The following is a 16,606-nucleotide window of genomic DNA, read 5'->3' on the forward strand; positions in this document are numbered from 1 at the left end:
TCCACCCAGGGGACAAAGTAATGATCCTGATACCTACCACCACCTCGAAGTTTTTGGCCTCTTGGAAGGGGCCATATACAGTGGTAGAAAGGGTAGGGCCGGTAAACTATCGAGTCCGTCAGCCGGGACGAAGAAGAGAAGAACAACTTTACCACATCAACTTGATGAAGAAATGGGTTGCAGCTCCAGGTCATCTAGTTGCCTTCTCAGAAGAAACTTCTCCCGTTGTCCATATAGGTGAGCAACTCTCACCGAATCAGAAGGTGGAGCTGCAAGCCTTGGTCGGTCAGTTCAGGGATGTGTTCTCAGAGAAACCGGGCCGAACCACCATCTTCCAGCACGACATCATCACCCCACCTGGCACCATCGTCCGGCAGAGGCCTTATCGAGTACCAGAAGCTCGCCGGCTGGCTATCAACGAGGAGATCCAAAAGATGAGGAAATTGGGAATCATCGAACCATCTCGTAGCCCGTGGTCCAGCCCCATAGTGATGGTCCCCAAACCCGACGGCACCCTCCGTTTCTGCAATGACTTCAGGAAGCTGAATGAAATCTCCAAATTCGACGGGTACCCCATGCCTCGGATGGACGAGCTGCTGGATCGGCTGGGTGGAGCCCGATTCATATCCACGATCGACCTCACCAAAGGCTACTGGCAATTACCACTAAGTGAAAGCGCCAAGGAGAAAACCGCCTTCTCCACTCCCGGTGGGCACTGGCAATACCGGGTTCTTCCCTTCGGGCTTCACGGGGCTCCAGCAACATTCCAGCGAATGATGGATATCCTGCTGAGACCCCACCAGCCGTATGCAGCAGCATACCTCGACGACCTTATCGTCCACTCCGAGTCATGGGAAGAACATCTATCCCGGTTACGGAGGATGCTCCTTGATCTTTGTAGGGCTGGGCTCACAGCTAATCCCAAGAAATGCCACCTGGGTCTAGCAGAAGCCAAATACCTCGGTTTCCACATCGGTAGAGGTCTCATACAGCCACAACAGAACAAGATCAGAGCACTACAAGAAACTCCACAACCCACCACAAAGACCCAGGTACGTGCATTTCTGGGGTTAGCGGGCTACTATAGATGTTTCATTCCCAATTTCTCATCCATAGCCAGCCCTTTGACAGACCTGACCAGAAAGGGGCAGCCAGAGAGGATAAAATGGAACAGAGAAGCAGATGGCGCGTTCCAAGCCCTGAAGACGGCACTGACATCCTCACCGGTACTGCACGCACCTGACTTTGGCTGCCCCTTCATTCTTCAGACAGACGCTTCCGACTCGGGCCTGGGCGCGGTCCTCTCCCAGGTCCACGGCGATGAAGAACATCCCATCATGTGAGTCGGAAGCTTACCCCTGCAGAGACCCGGTACGCCACGGTAGAGAAAGAGGCCCTGGCGATCAAGTGGGCAATCCTGGAGCTCAGGTATTATCTCCTTGGCAGAAGATTCACCCTGGTGACCGACCACGCTCCACTTCAATGGATGTCAACAGCGAAAAATAACAACGCTCGAGTCGCCAGATGGTTCCTGTCGCTCCAGGATTATAACTTCACAGTGCAACATCGAGCCGGGGCCTCCCACGGAAACGCAGATGGGCTCTCAAGGCTATGGTCAGGATGGGCAGGTCTGTCAAATCATTCTACCCCCCCTCTCAATACTCTACCTTTTCTCCGCAAGACACCCAGGACCAGGACGACGCTAAGGGGGGGGGAATGTAGCGAGCGATTACATGCCACGTCGCCCTGGTCGCTAATTTCACCCAGCTGGACCATCATCAAGCCAGGATCGCTCACAGCTGGACGGCATCAAGCGGAGAGACATATAAGCCCAACCTACGCCAGGAGAGGATGAGCTTCATTCCTTCTATGACTCCCTGTGCTAATGCTTGTCTCTCTGTCTCTCCATAGCGGACTCCAGCTCGTGACGATCCTTCACCCGACTACTCACTGTCCTTCACCTACTTCCCGGAGCACCAGAGCACCTCACCCTAAAGAAGAGCACCTTTTACAACACCTTCACTTTGTAAATAAAGCACCCTCCGGGGACTTGTCTGTAAACTCATCCTGTTGTGTCGCTGTCTTCCCTCTGCCTCGCTACAATATATATATATATATATATATATATATATATATATATATATATATTGTAGCGAGCCATGTAATACCACGTCGCCCTGGGCACAAATCCACACCAGCTGGATCTCCCATCAACCTCGGATCGCTCACAGCTGGACCTCATCAGCCAGGGAGAGATATAAGCCAGCCCCACGCAGGAGGAAGTGAGCTTCATTTTTGACATGACTCCCTGCGCTAACGCTTGTCTCTCTCTGTCTCTCCCACAGCCGAATCCAGCTCGTGACCGATCCAACACTCTACTTCTCACCAGCCTTCACCATCTCCCCGGAGCACTTGAGCACGCACCATTAAGAAGAGCACTCATTCACCCCAATATCACTTGTAAATAAAGGCACCCTCCGGGGCATTGTTTGTAACATTATCTACGGTGTTTGTGTTTTCCCTCTGCCTCGCTACAACTGGTGGAGAATGCGGGCATTGCAGAGGGAAAAATTCAGAAGAAACACTCACCATTAAGTAGAAAATAACCGCTGAATTTTTCTCTGTGTTTGTTACAGACAGGCATCCGCTCTCTCTCTCTCCCACGCTTCCTCTTACTCGGCTGTCAACATCCCGTCGCCATGTCGGTGGAAAAGGTACTGCTCCACCTAGCGGAGATCTCCAGGAAACAGAATTCCATCTCTGAGCAGCTTACAGCCAGACAGGATCGACTGGAACAGCAGCTCCGCCAGGCGGCCAGACACCATCCGACTCCCGAAGTGAGTGCGCATCATCATCTCACTAAACTCAGCGACCTGGATGATATTGACGCTTATTTACATACCTTTGAGGTTATTGCCGAGAGAGAAGGCTGGCCAAAAGAAAACTGGGCGAGAATGTTGGCTCCGTTTCTCACAGGAGAAGCACAACGAGCATATTTTTCACTAGAGACACCTAAAAATGAAGATTACAAAGCGTTAAAAAAGGAAATATTAGCCAGAATGGGGCTATCCACAATCAGCGCAGCCCAACAGTTTTCCCAGTGGTCTTACGACGAGAAACAACCAGTGAGAGCGCAAGCAGCTCAACTTTCTCGCCTGGGAAGGCTATGGTTATTGGGAGGAGATCCCTCGGCGGTCCAGGTCGCTGAGAAGGTGATCATCGAGAAGATGATGCGTGCGTTACCCCGACGTTTGCGAACACTCACCAGCATGCGAAATCCTGAGTCACTGGCCACCTTGGTGGAAGCGATCGAGCTGGCTGAAGCTCACATCGCCAGAGATAATGGGGAGAGAGCGGCTCTGCCACCCCGGAGGGTAAGTGCGCCTTGGCGACCGGTGGAGGGCACAGCGCGACCAGGCGGCAGACCAGCGGTCCCCAGCCCGATGGACGAGCCGATGCCCACCGAGCCGACGACGCACTCGACCCCGGCCTGGACAGCAGGGTGCGCGGTTCACCGCAATATCCCTCCCGAAGCTCCCACCCATAAAGTCCAACTAGAGGGAAAAACACAAACGGCCACCTTAGACACAGGAAGCGCCATCACTCTGGTTCACCCGAAGACTTTGAAGTACCGCCAAGAAAGTAAAAGCCTTATTCCAATCACGTGTGTACACGGTGATACCCGCCACGTACCCGCCCGAAGAGTGACCATCGCGGCGAAACCAGGCAGCTGGCGCATTGAAGTCGGGGTCGTCCCAGATCTTCCTGTGCCCCTCCTACTGGGCAGAGACTGGCCGGGGTTCGACGAACTCCTCACTCACCACCACGCTCTATCGGCTCGTTCCAAGAAGAAGAACAAGTCACGGGCTCATCGGGACCGCAAACCAGCGCTGATGACCACCGAGAGCGACAGAGGGGGTGAGTCATCAATATCTGCTAATTTATACTTTGATCTATTTCAGCAGATAACCGCAGGAGGTGATTTTGGCAGAGCACAGAGGGAAGATGAAACGCTCAAACACTGTTGGCCACAAGTACGGATCATCGACGGTAATGAGCGAATTCCCAGCCCTCACCCCCTCCCACATTTCATTGTGGAAAATGGTCTGCTGTACTGTGTCGCAGAGAGGCGGGGGGAAAAGAAGACACTACTGGTCGTTCCGAGGACCAAGAGGGAGACGGTCTTGGAACTGGCACATACCCACCCGATGGCTGGACATCTGGGAGCGGCCAACACGGTGAAAAGGATCCGCGATCGTTTCCATTGGCCGGGGCTAGACGGGGAAGTAAAGAGGTATTGCCAGGCATGTGACATCTGCCAGAGAACGTCTCCCCAACGACCACCCCCCAGCCCTCTAATACCACTACCCATCATCGATGTGCCCTTCACCCGAATTGGTATGGACTTGGTAGGGCCTTTGCCGAAGTCGGCCCGGGGACATGAGCACATCCTTGTTATCCTCGATTATGCCACCAGATACCCTGAAGCGATTCCCCTGAGGAAAGCCACGTCATCGGCCATCGCGAAGGAGCTGTTTCTGCTATGCAGTCGAGTGGGAATCCCAACGGAGATACTGACCGACCAGGGCACCCCCTTCATGTCCCGGTTGATGGCAGACCTCTGTCACCTACTCAAGGTAAAACAGCTAAAAACCTCTGTATATCATCCACAGACGGACGGCCTTGTCGAGCGCTTTAACAAGACTCTGAAGCAGATGCTCCGACGGGTGGTGGCAGAGGACGGGCGCGACTGGGACCTCATGATCCCGTACGTGTTATTCGGTATCAGGGAAGTCCCCCAGGCCTCCACAGGATTTACCCCCTTCGAACTGCTGTTTGGCCGCCAACCCAGGGGCCTATTGGATGTGGCTCGTCAAGCCTGGGAGCAGGAGCCAGCCCCCCAGCGGTCGGTGATTGAACACGTACGGGACATGAGAGAACGCATCGACAAAATCATGCCCATCGTCAAGCAACACCTGACCGAAGCCCAGCGCGCCCAGCAGAGATTGTATAACCGGCCCGCCCAACCCAGAGAGTTCCACCCAGGGGACAAGGTGATGATACTCATACCTACCACAACGTCGAAGTTCCTCGCATCCTGGAAGGGACCATACACCGTGGTAGAAAGGGTAGGGCCGGTAAATTATCGAGTCCGTCAGCCGGGACGAAGACGGGAAGAACAACTTTACCACGTTAATCTCATGAAGAAGTGGGTTGCAGCTCCAGGTCATCTCGTTGCCTTCGCTGAAGAAACTCTTCCCGTTGTCCACATTGGTGAGCAACTCTCACCAAACCAGAAGGCGGAGCTGCAAGCCTTGGTTGGTCAGTTCAAGGATGTGTTCTCGGAGAAACCGGGCCGAACCTCCATCATCCAACACAACATTATCACCCCTCCTGGCACCATCGTCCGGCAAAGGCCTTATCGAGTTCCAGAGGCTCGCAGGCTGGCTATCGACGAGGAAATCCAGAAGATGAGAAGGTTAGGCATCATCGAACCATCCCGTAGCCCGTGGTCCAGCCCAATAGTGATGGTCCCCAAACCCGATGGCACCCTCCGTTTCTGCAACGACTTCAGGAAACTCAACGAGATCTCCAAGTTCGACGGATACCCCATGCCTCGGGTGGACGAGCTGCTGGATAGGCTGGGTGGAGCCCGATTTATCTCCACCATCGACCTCACCAAAGGCTACTGGCAGTTACCACTCAGTGAAGACGCCAAGGAGAAAACCGCCTTCTCCACACCCGGTGGGCACTGGCAATACCGGGTTCTTCCCTTCGGGCTCCACGGGGCCCCAGCCACATTCCAAAGAATGATGGACATCCTGCTGAGGCCCCACCAGCCATATGCAGCAGCCTACCTGGACGACCTCATCGTCCACTCAGAGTCATGGGAAGAACACCTATCCCGGTTACGGAGGGTGCTCTTAGATCTTCGACGGGCTGGGCTCACAGCTAATCCCAAGAAATGCCACCTGGGTCTAGCCGAAGCCAGATACCTCGGCTTCCACATTGGACGAGGTCTCATACAGCCACAGCAAAACAAGGTCAAGGCACTACAGGAAACTCCACAACCCACCACAAAGACCCAGGTACGTGCATTTCTGGGGTTAGCGGGCTACTATAGATGTTTCATACCTAACTTCTCATCCATAGCCAGCCCTTTGACAGACCTGACCAGAAAGGGGCAGCCGGAGAGGATAAGATGGACCAAGGAAGCCGACGATGCGTTCCGGGCCCTAAAGAAGTCCCTCACGTCCTCACCGGTACTGCACGCACCTGACTTCGGCTGCCCCTTCATTCTACAGACGGATGCTTCCGACTCGGGCCTGGGCGCGGTCCTCTCCCAGGTCCACGGCGATGAAGAACATCCTATAATGTACGTGAGTCGGAAGCTGACCCCCGCAGAGACCCGCTACGCAACGGTGGAGAAGGAGGCCCTGGCGATCAAGTGGGCAATCCTGGAGCTAAGGTACTATCTCCTTGGCAGGAAATTCACTCTGGTGACCGACCACGCCCCACTACAATGGATGGCTACAGCGAAGAACAACAACGCTCGGGTCACCAGGTGGTTCCTGTCGCTCCAGGATTTCAACTTCGACGTTCAACATCGAGCCGGGGCCTCCCACGGAAACGCAGACGGACTCTCACGGCTCTGGTCAGGATGGACAGGTCTGTCGAAACATTCTACCCCCCCTCTCAATACACTACTCTTCCTTCGCAGGACACCGAGGACCAGGACGACGCTAAGGGGGGGGGAATGTAGCGAGCCATGTAATACCACGTCGCCCTGGGCACAAATCCACACCAGCTGGATCTCCCATCAACCTCGGATCGCTCACAGCTGGACCTCATCAGCCAGGGAGAGATATAAGCCAGCCCCACGCAGGAGGAAGTGAGCTTCATTTTTGACATGACTCCCTGCGCTAACGCTTGTCTCTCTCTGTCTCTCCCACAGCCGAATCCAGCTCGTGACCGATCCAACACTCTACTTCTCACCAGCCTTCACCATCTCCCCGGAGCACTTGAGCACGCACCATTAAGAAGAGCACTCATTCACCCCAATATCACTTGTAAATAAAGGCACCCTCCGGGGCATTGTTTGTAACATTATCTACGGTGTTTGTGTTTTCCCTCTGCCTCGCTACAATATATATATATATATATATATATACACACACACACACACACACACATATACATATATATATATATATATATATATATATATATATATATATATATATATATATATATATATATATATATATGGTAGAAAACAGTATATAAAAGATGGTATGTCCAAGTTCCCAGTATTACTCTCTACAGTTTACTTCTGATGAGATTCTGAAATCTGCATACGATGGTTGGGGACATGACCATATGACGAGAAGTGACACAGTTGATTCTCACATCACAAGATAGCAACAATATGACATATGTGATTATATTCATACTACATGCAAGCAATATAAAAAGCATATACTTTAATATATAATCAGAGACAGGCAGAATAACATTTGGGATGCAAACTTTCATTGAACTTTATAAAATTATTTATTAAAAGAGCAGCTGTTTGTTTGTTTGTATTTTAAGAATGTAGTTACATGAATGGATGCCAAGATTTTCAGCGAATAAAAATTTAAATTAAAAGATCAGAATGAAACCTCCACTCTCCACCTTATTTTTCAGTATACTTATTTCTGTATATGACATTGCAAATCTAAAATCATTTTGTCTATAAATATATATATATAATATTTTCCATTATATTTGTATAATATTAATCATATTTTCTTATTAAAGTCAATACAGTATATCACATCAATGCTGCAAAACTGATGGTTCATTAGGGTATGACAATGACAGAGACACAACTACAGTCTTTGAAAACTCAGAATCTGAGGCTTTTTAAAAATCTAAATACTGAGAAAATGAGTCTGCTGTCCAAAATAAGCTTTACAATCTGATCAAAAATCATTGATATACACTCACCCTCCACTTTATTAGGTACAGTACACCTGTTCAACTGCTCATTGATGCAAATTTCTAATCAGCCAATCACATTGCAGCAACTCAGGGCATTTAGTCCGGCAGATGTAATCCTGCCGGTCCAACACCACTCAACCTGCTCTGAGCTGGGATCAAATCGGCGACCTTTCGCATGGGAGACGGTTGCTCTAACAAGGAGGCTAAAGACCATGGCCCCTATGGTCTGTCACTAGAGCACCTATGGAGGTCAGAGGAGTGATGTTTACCTGCACAGCACTTACTAGCTGGACTCCGTTACACAGAAATGGTCAGGACGTGCAGTTCATAACAAGCATCAGAAAAGGAAAGAAAGGTGATTTAAGTGACTTTGAACATGGCATGGTTGTTGGTGCCAGACGGGCTGGTCTAAGTATTTCAGAAACTGCTGATCTACTGGTATTTTCACGCACAACTTCTAGGGTTTACAGAGAAACAGTCCGGGACAGAGAATATATCCAGAGAGCGGCAGTTCAGTGAGTGCAAATGCCTTGTTGATGCCAGAGGTCAGAGGAGAACAGCCAGACTGCTTTGACCAGATAGAAAGGCAACAGATAAGCGGCAAGTTTCGCAGTTTGCTGCGTTGGAAAGTTCAAGCTTGGTGAACTCTGACCTGCAAAATCGCATCACATGATTGTGTAAGAGCAATCGAAGATCAAAACATGACTTCTCTAGAGAGTAATTTTAAACATGGACAAATTGCTCGCTTTTTTAATGTTTAATCATCTTGCTTAATCCCTGTCCGTTTTGCAGCACTGTACAACAGAATTTTGCACACACAAACTCTTCTGTGACTACAGCATAACTCAAATAACCACTCATTACAACCGAGGTATGCAGAAGAGCATCTCTGAAAGCACAATATGTCGAACCTTGAGGCGGATGAGCTACAGCAGCAGAATACCACACTAGGTGAAACTACTGTCAGCTAAGAACAAAAAACTGAGGAAACTGGTGTAATGGTGTGGGGGATATTTTCTTGGCACACTTTGGGCCCATTAGTACCAATTGAGCGTCGTGCCAATGTCACAGCCTACAGTACTTGAGTATTGTTGAAGATCATGTCTATCTCTTTATGACCACAGTGTACCCATCTTCTGATGGCTACTTCCAGCAGGATAGCACGCCATGCCATAAAGCATGTATCATCTCAGACTGGTTTCTTGAACATAACAATGAGTTCACTGTACTCAAATGGCCTCCTAGGTCACCGATCCCAATCCAATAGAGCACCTTTGAGATGTGGTGGAACGTTAGATTCACATCATGGATATGCAGCTGACAAATCTGCAGCAAATGTGTGATTCTCTCATTTAAATATGGACCAAAGTCTCTGGAATATCAGGAATATTTCCAGTACCTTGTTAAATCTATGCCACGAAGGATTAAGGCAGTTCTGAAGGCAAAAGGCGGTCCAACTCGGTACTAGTAAGTTGTACCTAATAAAGTGGCCGGTGAGTGTATTTACAAAAAGAAGCTTACTAAATTTCTTTATGAAGCATTATCTTTACTTAATACTCCAATAACTTGTGACATAAACAAAAAATATAGATAATTTTGCCAAAAATGTACATGTCCAGCAGATTATTGCTTTAAATTATGGTTTATGTTTAAATTGAGGTTTAATACAATTATACCAGTTTGCAATATCAAGGAGCAAAATTGTATACTGTTTTATACAGCTAGAAATAAGTGGACGTTAATAAGATGTGTTAAATTCACAAATAGCCTTGTCTGCTCTAATGTGGAAAAAAAGGTGGGTATTTTTATAGCACTTTAGAGACTCGTTGAGAACATAGACGTGATATTGTGTACCACCTGTTATATGCGAGCCTTCCGTCTGGGTGGATGTTTGTTTGTTCAAATGTGTGTGTGTGGTCGGATGTTTGTGTGTGCACTGGTAGCTGTATGTTAGTGTATGCTTCTGTTTGTGCCTGTGTGGTCTCACCATTATACCAGCCAGCCAAATCTGGAGACCTTTTACCACACCATTCATGAGAAGGATCTTGCACCACCTGTGTCTTTGCCCCAGAGAGCCATTTAACTATTGTTCTTCTATTACTGAGCACCGGCAGTGAAAGCAATCAACCTTTGCTCACATCTGACTTCCTAATCAAATGAGTATAGAGTTTGCAGGGCAGTTCCTCCCTGTCTTTAGATATAAGTGAATGATTAGGTGGACAGCATTGGAGTTTAAACAGCTGGAGTCAAAGGGGATTTTCCTTCTTTGTTACAACAATATTATATTAAAACAAATTATCTGGCAATACTCTTGAGATGACTCTTAAACGGTTACTCTTGTTCCACTAATGTAAGCAGATGGTTATCTGATATACTGCAGTATAATGTCCGGATGATTAATGAAGATAAGTGTAGGATGGCAAAAGAGGTCAAGATCAACAGTGAAAACACTGAACATAGAAGACTATAAATGAATTATGAAGATTTTAGAAAGCATTGTTATTAGGGACTGATAATTGAACTACAGCCAGCCATGCAGCACTGTTTAAATGAATATATTAATATTTTAAGGTGGAGCTTAAGTGCACGCATACTGTATGTGATCATCACACATAAACTGTTGAAACTAATTTAGTTTTGACTTGAATTTGCATATCACATTAGTTGTTTCTCTGTCTTTAGTTGAAGTGTATCAGAGTCTTTAGATTGAACACTGGCTGTTGTTCATCTTCATAGGTTCTCAGTGTGTCCATGAAAGAGGGCCCCTGATCCGAGCCCTGCTGCTCACCGGGCCGCAAGGTGTTGGGAAGAAGATGCTCGTCCATGCCCTTTGCACAGAGACTGGGGCTAACCTGTTCAACCTCTCCCCTTCAACACTGGCTGGCAAATATCCAGGCAAAAGCGGACTGCAACTACTCCTGCACATGGTTTTCAAAGTGAGTGGAAACCATCTCAAAATATCTTCTCAGGATATTGCCCTTATACTTCATGTACGATCGGGCGCAGCTATTGAAATATTTTTGCAGGACACTTCCGGTCTCATTCACTTCCATTGATTTTTAGACATTTAGGTCACCTATGATGAAAATCAACTTTTGTAAGCTGTTTAGACAAAACTGTGTGTACAGTAGGTATGATATGTTCACTGTCATACTGGAGTGATGTAAACTCAACACTTCTCTTTTTTTGACATTACTGATCTTATTCTTCGATGCGAAGTGTGCTCCTTTTTGTGATTGTTTTAAAACTTCCGATTCAGCTCCCTGAGAGAAATGACTAGGAATAATAAATGTCAAACTACTTGCTCTACAGAGAAGTCTTTGCATGATTATACAGACAAAGTAGAATAACGTAATAAGAAAGTATCAGCTTGCAACATCATGCAGCATAAAAAGCTGTTTTTAATGTCTAAAAATGAATGGAAGAGGCTTCCGGTTGGCATGCGTGTGGAGTAGCTGCGTCTCGCTCACGCTCCCACAGTTTCTTTATAAAACTTCCTTTTTCGAGCCCAAAAGATATCAACTTATCAGTATATTAGTCGGTCTACTATTGTGAAATGTTCTGTGAGATAATGGCTTCGAAAGCAAGACACAACACTAAGAAAGACGACGTTAGAAAGGATGAAGCACAGGCTAGCGGGAACTTAGCCGACATTGTTTCTTTAAAAATGCTACTAGAAGAGCACAGAGCGGAACTGTCTTCCGAATTTAAATCGGCGTTTTCCAGTTTGGAGGCAAAGATGGATACATTACACACCACTGTGAATGACCACGAACAGCGGCTTCTTTCACTTGAAGCAAATGCTGACGCCAGCAGCTTGACTGTCAGAACACTGGAGTCGGAGTACACAACCTTGGCTGACCAGCATGCTAAACTCAAAGCTAAAGTTCTGGATCTAGAAGGGAGAAGTAGGAGGAACAATATACGAATCTTCGGCCTACCTGAGATGATTGAAGGTCCTCAACCTTCCACTTTCTTCACAGAGTTGCTTATGGAAGTTTTTAGCGCGAGCCTCTTTACCTCTCCTCCCGAGTTGGATCGTGCTCATCGGGCTCTTACAGCGAAACCAAAACCAGGGGAGAGACCCAGATCCGTGATAATCCGCTTTCATAAATTCCAGACCAAGGAATTGGTTATTCGCGAAGCCCGTAAGCTGAGAGGAAAGCTTCAATATCGTGGTACTCCAATATTCATCAACGAGGACTATAGTCCCGAAGTACTGGAAATGCGCACCGAATACCGAGCTGTAATGAAGGAACTATACACGCTGGGTATGAGACCGTCTCTTCATTATCCATCCAAACTTTTCATTACTACATCGGACGGTAAGAAGAAGCGGCTGCCGTCAGTTCAGGAGGCCACCGAGTTTCTTAAAGCTTATCGGCGCGAGACGACAGATGCTGTGTGAGCAGTACTTATCTTAACCTCTGGAAATTTACTAACCCGATGCGGTTTTTTTTTTCTGGATCTGACGTACTAATCTGACATGCGGCAATCTGGGCATTTCAGATAATAGTCAATTATACTATTTGAGGTTGGTGAACTATTGTTGATGCGTCATGTGTGTAAAGTTCTATACGAATGTTTCAAGGTGCTTATTTCTACCTATATACCTCGTTTGTATGCTCCTGTAATTCTATGAGCCAAGTGATGTTCACTGGACGTTTTATGACTACTGGGACTCACTAAAGCTCACTTGGCATGGATCATTTTGCATTTGTGTGATTTTAGGACTTCCAACAATGTAGGTTTGTATACCTATCACTGCTTAAGAGAAGCGCTATGTCGACCGTCAATTTTTATACTTGCTGCTTTTGTTAATGACCGTTTGTTCTGACCAGTTGTTTCTTTTCATTTATGGGCTAATTTGTATAGTTCTGTGGAGCTGGGGCCCAGTATGCAATCTCATTAAGAGATTGATGTGTAGCAGGTTCTCTGCTAGGGTTTATATTGATAAGTTAGGAATGGGGTTTAGGAATCAGGCTTTGGTTCTGTATTTATTTTTTTTGTTTTGTTTTTTGTTTTTGTGTTTTATCCTTTCCTTTTTGAAGTACTTCATTTTTCTTTTATATTTCTCTACTTTGCTCAGACATGAAACTGTCTCATGGCAGATTGACAATGGCTAAGACTAAAGAGAGTTTCAGCACACGATTCATTTCATGGAACGTTAAAGGGGTGAACAACAATGTCAAAATGAGCCGCATTCTATCTCATCTTCAACACCTTAAAGGTGACATTTTTTTTCTTCAAGAGACCCACCTTAAAACAACTGATATACAACGGCTTAAAAGAGCATGGGTGGGCCATCTGTATCACTCAAAGTTTAGTGCGCGTGCAAGAGGTGCCGCTATTCTTATTCATAGAAGTGTCCCTTTTGAGTTAACAGATGTTGTATCCGATCCTAATGGGCGTTATGTCATAATTACCGGCAAACTTCGAGATGTGTCTGTCATTATGGCAAGTATTTATGCTCCTAATTGGGATAACGACATGTTCATATCAAATTTTTTTTCAGCTATTCCTGATATTGAAAATAGATATATTATTTTAGGGGGTGATTTTAACTTTGTTCAGGACACAGTTTTAGATAGATCCTCAAACAAACCGAGTTCATTAACCAACTCAGCCACAATTTTAAACACATTTGCACAACGATTAGGGCTATCTGATCCTTGGAAATCAAAACAGACCACTAGTAAGGCCTATTCTTTCTTCTCCAACGTTCATCATTCATACTCACGAATAGATTTTTTCTTAGTAGACAACAGACTTCTTTCCAATATATCGAGCTGTGAATATCATAGCATCGTAATATCAGATCACGCTCCTACTTCCGTTGATATAAATTTTTCTCAGTTTAAATTTTTTTACAAACCGTGGCGCTTTCCCTCTCTGTTTTTGACTAGAGAGGAATTTAAACAATTTTTGTCAGAACAAATTACCCTATTTTTTGAAATTAATGACACACCAGGCATTAGCAGAGGGACCCTGTGGGAAACGCTTAAGGCATACTTAAGAGGCATGATAATTTCCTATATATCTGGTACAAATATAGCCAATAAGCTGAAATTAGATGCAGTTTTGAAGGATTTAAAAAACTTAGATGATCAGTATGCTGCTAAACCGAACAAAGATCTGTATAAGGAACGGCTTCGTCTTCAAATGGAATTTGATCTTTTAACCACAAATAATGCAGAAGTTCAACTGCTTAAATCTAAACAAAAAATTTTTGAAATGGGTGATAAGGCAGGTAAATTACTAGCGCATCAAGCTAGAGCATCAGCAACATCAAGGCTGATTACAGGAATAAAGTCACCACAAGGAGAAATTTTCCATGACACAAATAAAATTAATAGCATTTTCTCTGAGTTTTATTCAGATCTTTATACTTCGGAGCTTCCATCAGATAGTAACTGTGGGGAGTGGCCCTTGGATAAGATCACATTCCCTAAGATTGACAGTAAGACCCTTGGTGATCCAATATCAATCTCTGAGGTGGTAGAAGCTATCAAACTTTTACAAAGCGGCAAGTCACCAGGCCCTGATGGGTTCACCATAGAGTTCTATAAGGCATTTACTACATCAGTAGCCCCTGCATTACAGAACATGTTTAACGAAGCCTTTTCTAAGGGCTACTTGCCTCCCACCTTATCATTAGCAACAATTACTTTGATTGCCAAGAAAGATAAAGATCCCCTCTTGTGTAGCAGTTATAGGCCCATTTCACTATTAAACGTGGATTACAAAATTCTAACTAAGATTTTATCCTTGCGGTTACAACAAGTGCTACCCCAAATAATTCTAGGTGACCAGACAGGTTTTATGAATGGAAGACACTCTTTCTTTAACACAAGGAAACTCATAAATATTCTCAATATGCCCGATTCAGATGTACCAGAGGTGGTTTTGGCCCTTGATGCAGAGAAGGCGTTCGATAGAGTGGAATGGGGATATTTATTTCGTGTAATGGAGAAATTTGGTTTTGATGATGGGTACATTTCCTGGGTCAAATTGTTGTACGTCTCTCCGCAAGCATCTGTGTTAACAAATGGTGTGTTTTCAACTCCTTTTTTGCTCCAGAGGGGCACTAGACAGGGCTGCCCTTTGTCGCCTTTACTTTTTGCCATTGCCATTGAGCCCTTAGCAATATGGCTTCGTGAGGATGTTAAATTTAAAGGTATCAAACGACTAGATAGAGAGTATAAATTATCCTTATATGCGGACGATCTTTTACTTTTTATTTCTGACCCAGTGGTTGCTGTCCCTATTATTTTGAACATTCTAAACCAGTTTAGTAAAATTTCAGGGTACAAAATTAACTTTCATAAGAGTGAGCTGTTCCCTTTAAATCCTCTGGCAAAAAACCTTACACAATCACTTTTTCCTTTTAGATGGGCAGTTGATGGATTTAAGTATTTAGGTATCATTGTGACCAAATCTTTAAGTGGAATGTATGTCTCTAATTTTATCCCGTTACTTAAAAATTGTGAATCTGACATGGAACGCTGGTCCAAACTTCCCTTTTCTCTTGCTGGGCGCATAAGCCTAATTAAGATGATTGTTCTTCCCAAGTTTTTGTACTTATTCCAACACATTCCAATTTACCTTAAGAAAAAGTTTTTTATAGATTTGGATAAATGTATCACCTCCTTTTTATGGGGAAATAAACCAGTTCGAATTAAGAAATCTATTTTGCAGCTCCCTAAAAACAGAGGGGGTTTTGCACTTCCAGATTTCTTACATTATTATTGGGCTTGCAATATTCAAAAGATTTTATATTGGAGGAACAATATAAGTTTTGAACTTCCGTGTTGGGTTTATCTGGAACTGTCTTCAACTCGCCTTTCTCTGAGCTCTGTTTTATCCTCTCAATTACCGTTACCTGCAAAGGTCAGCTCAAATTTAGTAGTATCCCAATCAATTAAGATATGGACTCAATTTAGGAAACACACAGGTTTACATAGGTCCTCCATCCTTTCTCCAATATTTAAAAACCACTGTTTTGCACCATCTAATACAGACGCAGCTTTCAGAGTATGGTTTAATAAGGGCATAAAAACAATCGATGACCTCTATGAGAGTGGCATTTTCTCATCCTTTAAAGGGTCACGAAACACCAAAACACATTTTTTGAGCTGTTGACAGTCGTATATGTGTCCCACACTGCTAAAAACACTATTAGGACACCTATATTTCACTAAAAAGTGTAAATTGGTTGTTTTTGCGTTATTTTAAGCAAATTCGTACTTCCTGTTTGAAACGAATTTTTGAAGCTGCGTCACGGTCATGACATAATAGCGTGTATTCCAGCGTGCAGACTGGGCGTCTGTGCCAGAGTGAGTCTTATTACGTCTTACAGTTTGTTGCATTAATGCATGAGTAAGGCTTGGGTCAAACCAATCAGCGCACTCTAATGTGCAACTTCATTAATATTCATTACTATCACCGTGTTTTCAGGACAGAGACCCCACGTTGTGTTGGCAAAACAAGCGTGAAGTGTTGCTTTTATAGTTTGCTGCAGTTAAGTTTCGTTTTCATTTTCTCTCTGTGAGAGCTCAGACTCACGTGTGGATTACAGTGTACGCGACGCTCGACAACAATAACTTACGTGTCTAAGGAG

General features: G+C 45.4%; 1 protein-coding gene across 4 annotated transcripts in view; it reads left to right on the forward strand.

Annotated features, from left to right (window-relative positions):
• The window catches only part of drc11 (dynein regulatory complex subunit 11), a 178,841-nt gene that overhangs the window by 102,358 nt on the left and 59,877 nt on the right, over window positions 1-16,606 (forward strand). For all 4 annotated transcript variants that reach the window (XR_012407358.1, XM_073952994.1, XM_073952993.1 and 1 more), the window contains 1 exon segment: window positions 10,723-10,922. Coding sequence is in view for 3 of the 4 variants with exons in the window: in XM_073952994.1 (XP_073809095.1) it covers window positions 10,723-10,922 (200 nt within the window). In the remaining variant the exon portion in view is untranslated.

This window comes from Danio rerio, chromosome 6 (genome assembly GCF_049306965.1).
Source record: "Danio rerio strain Tuebingen ecotype United States chromosome 6, GRCz12tu, whole genome shotgun sequence".
Taxonomy (NCBI): Eukaryota; Metazoa; Chordata; class Actinopteri; order Cypriniformes; family Danionidae; genus Danio; species Danio rerio.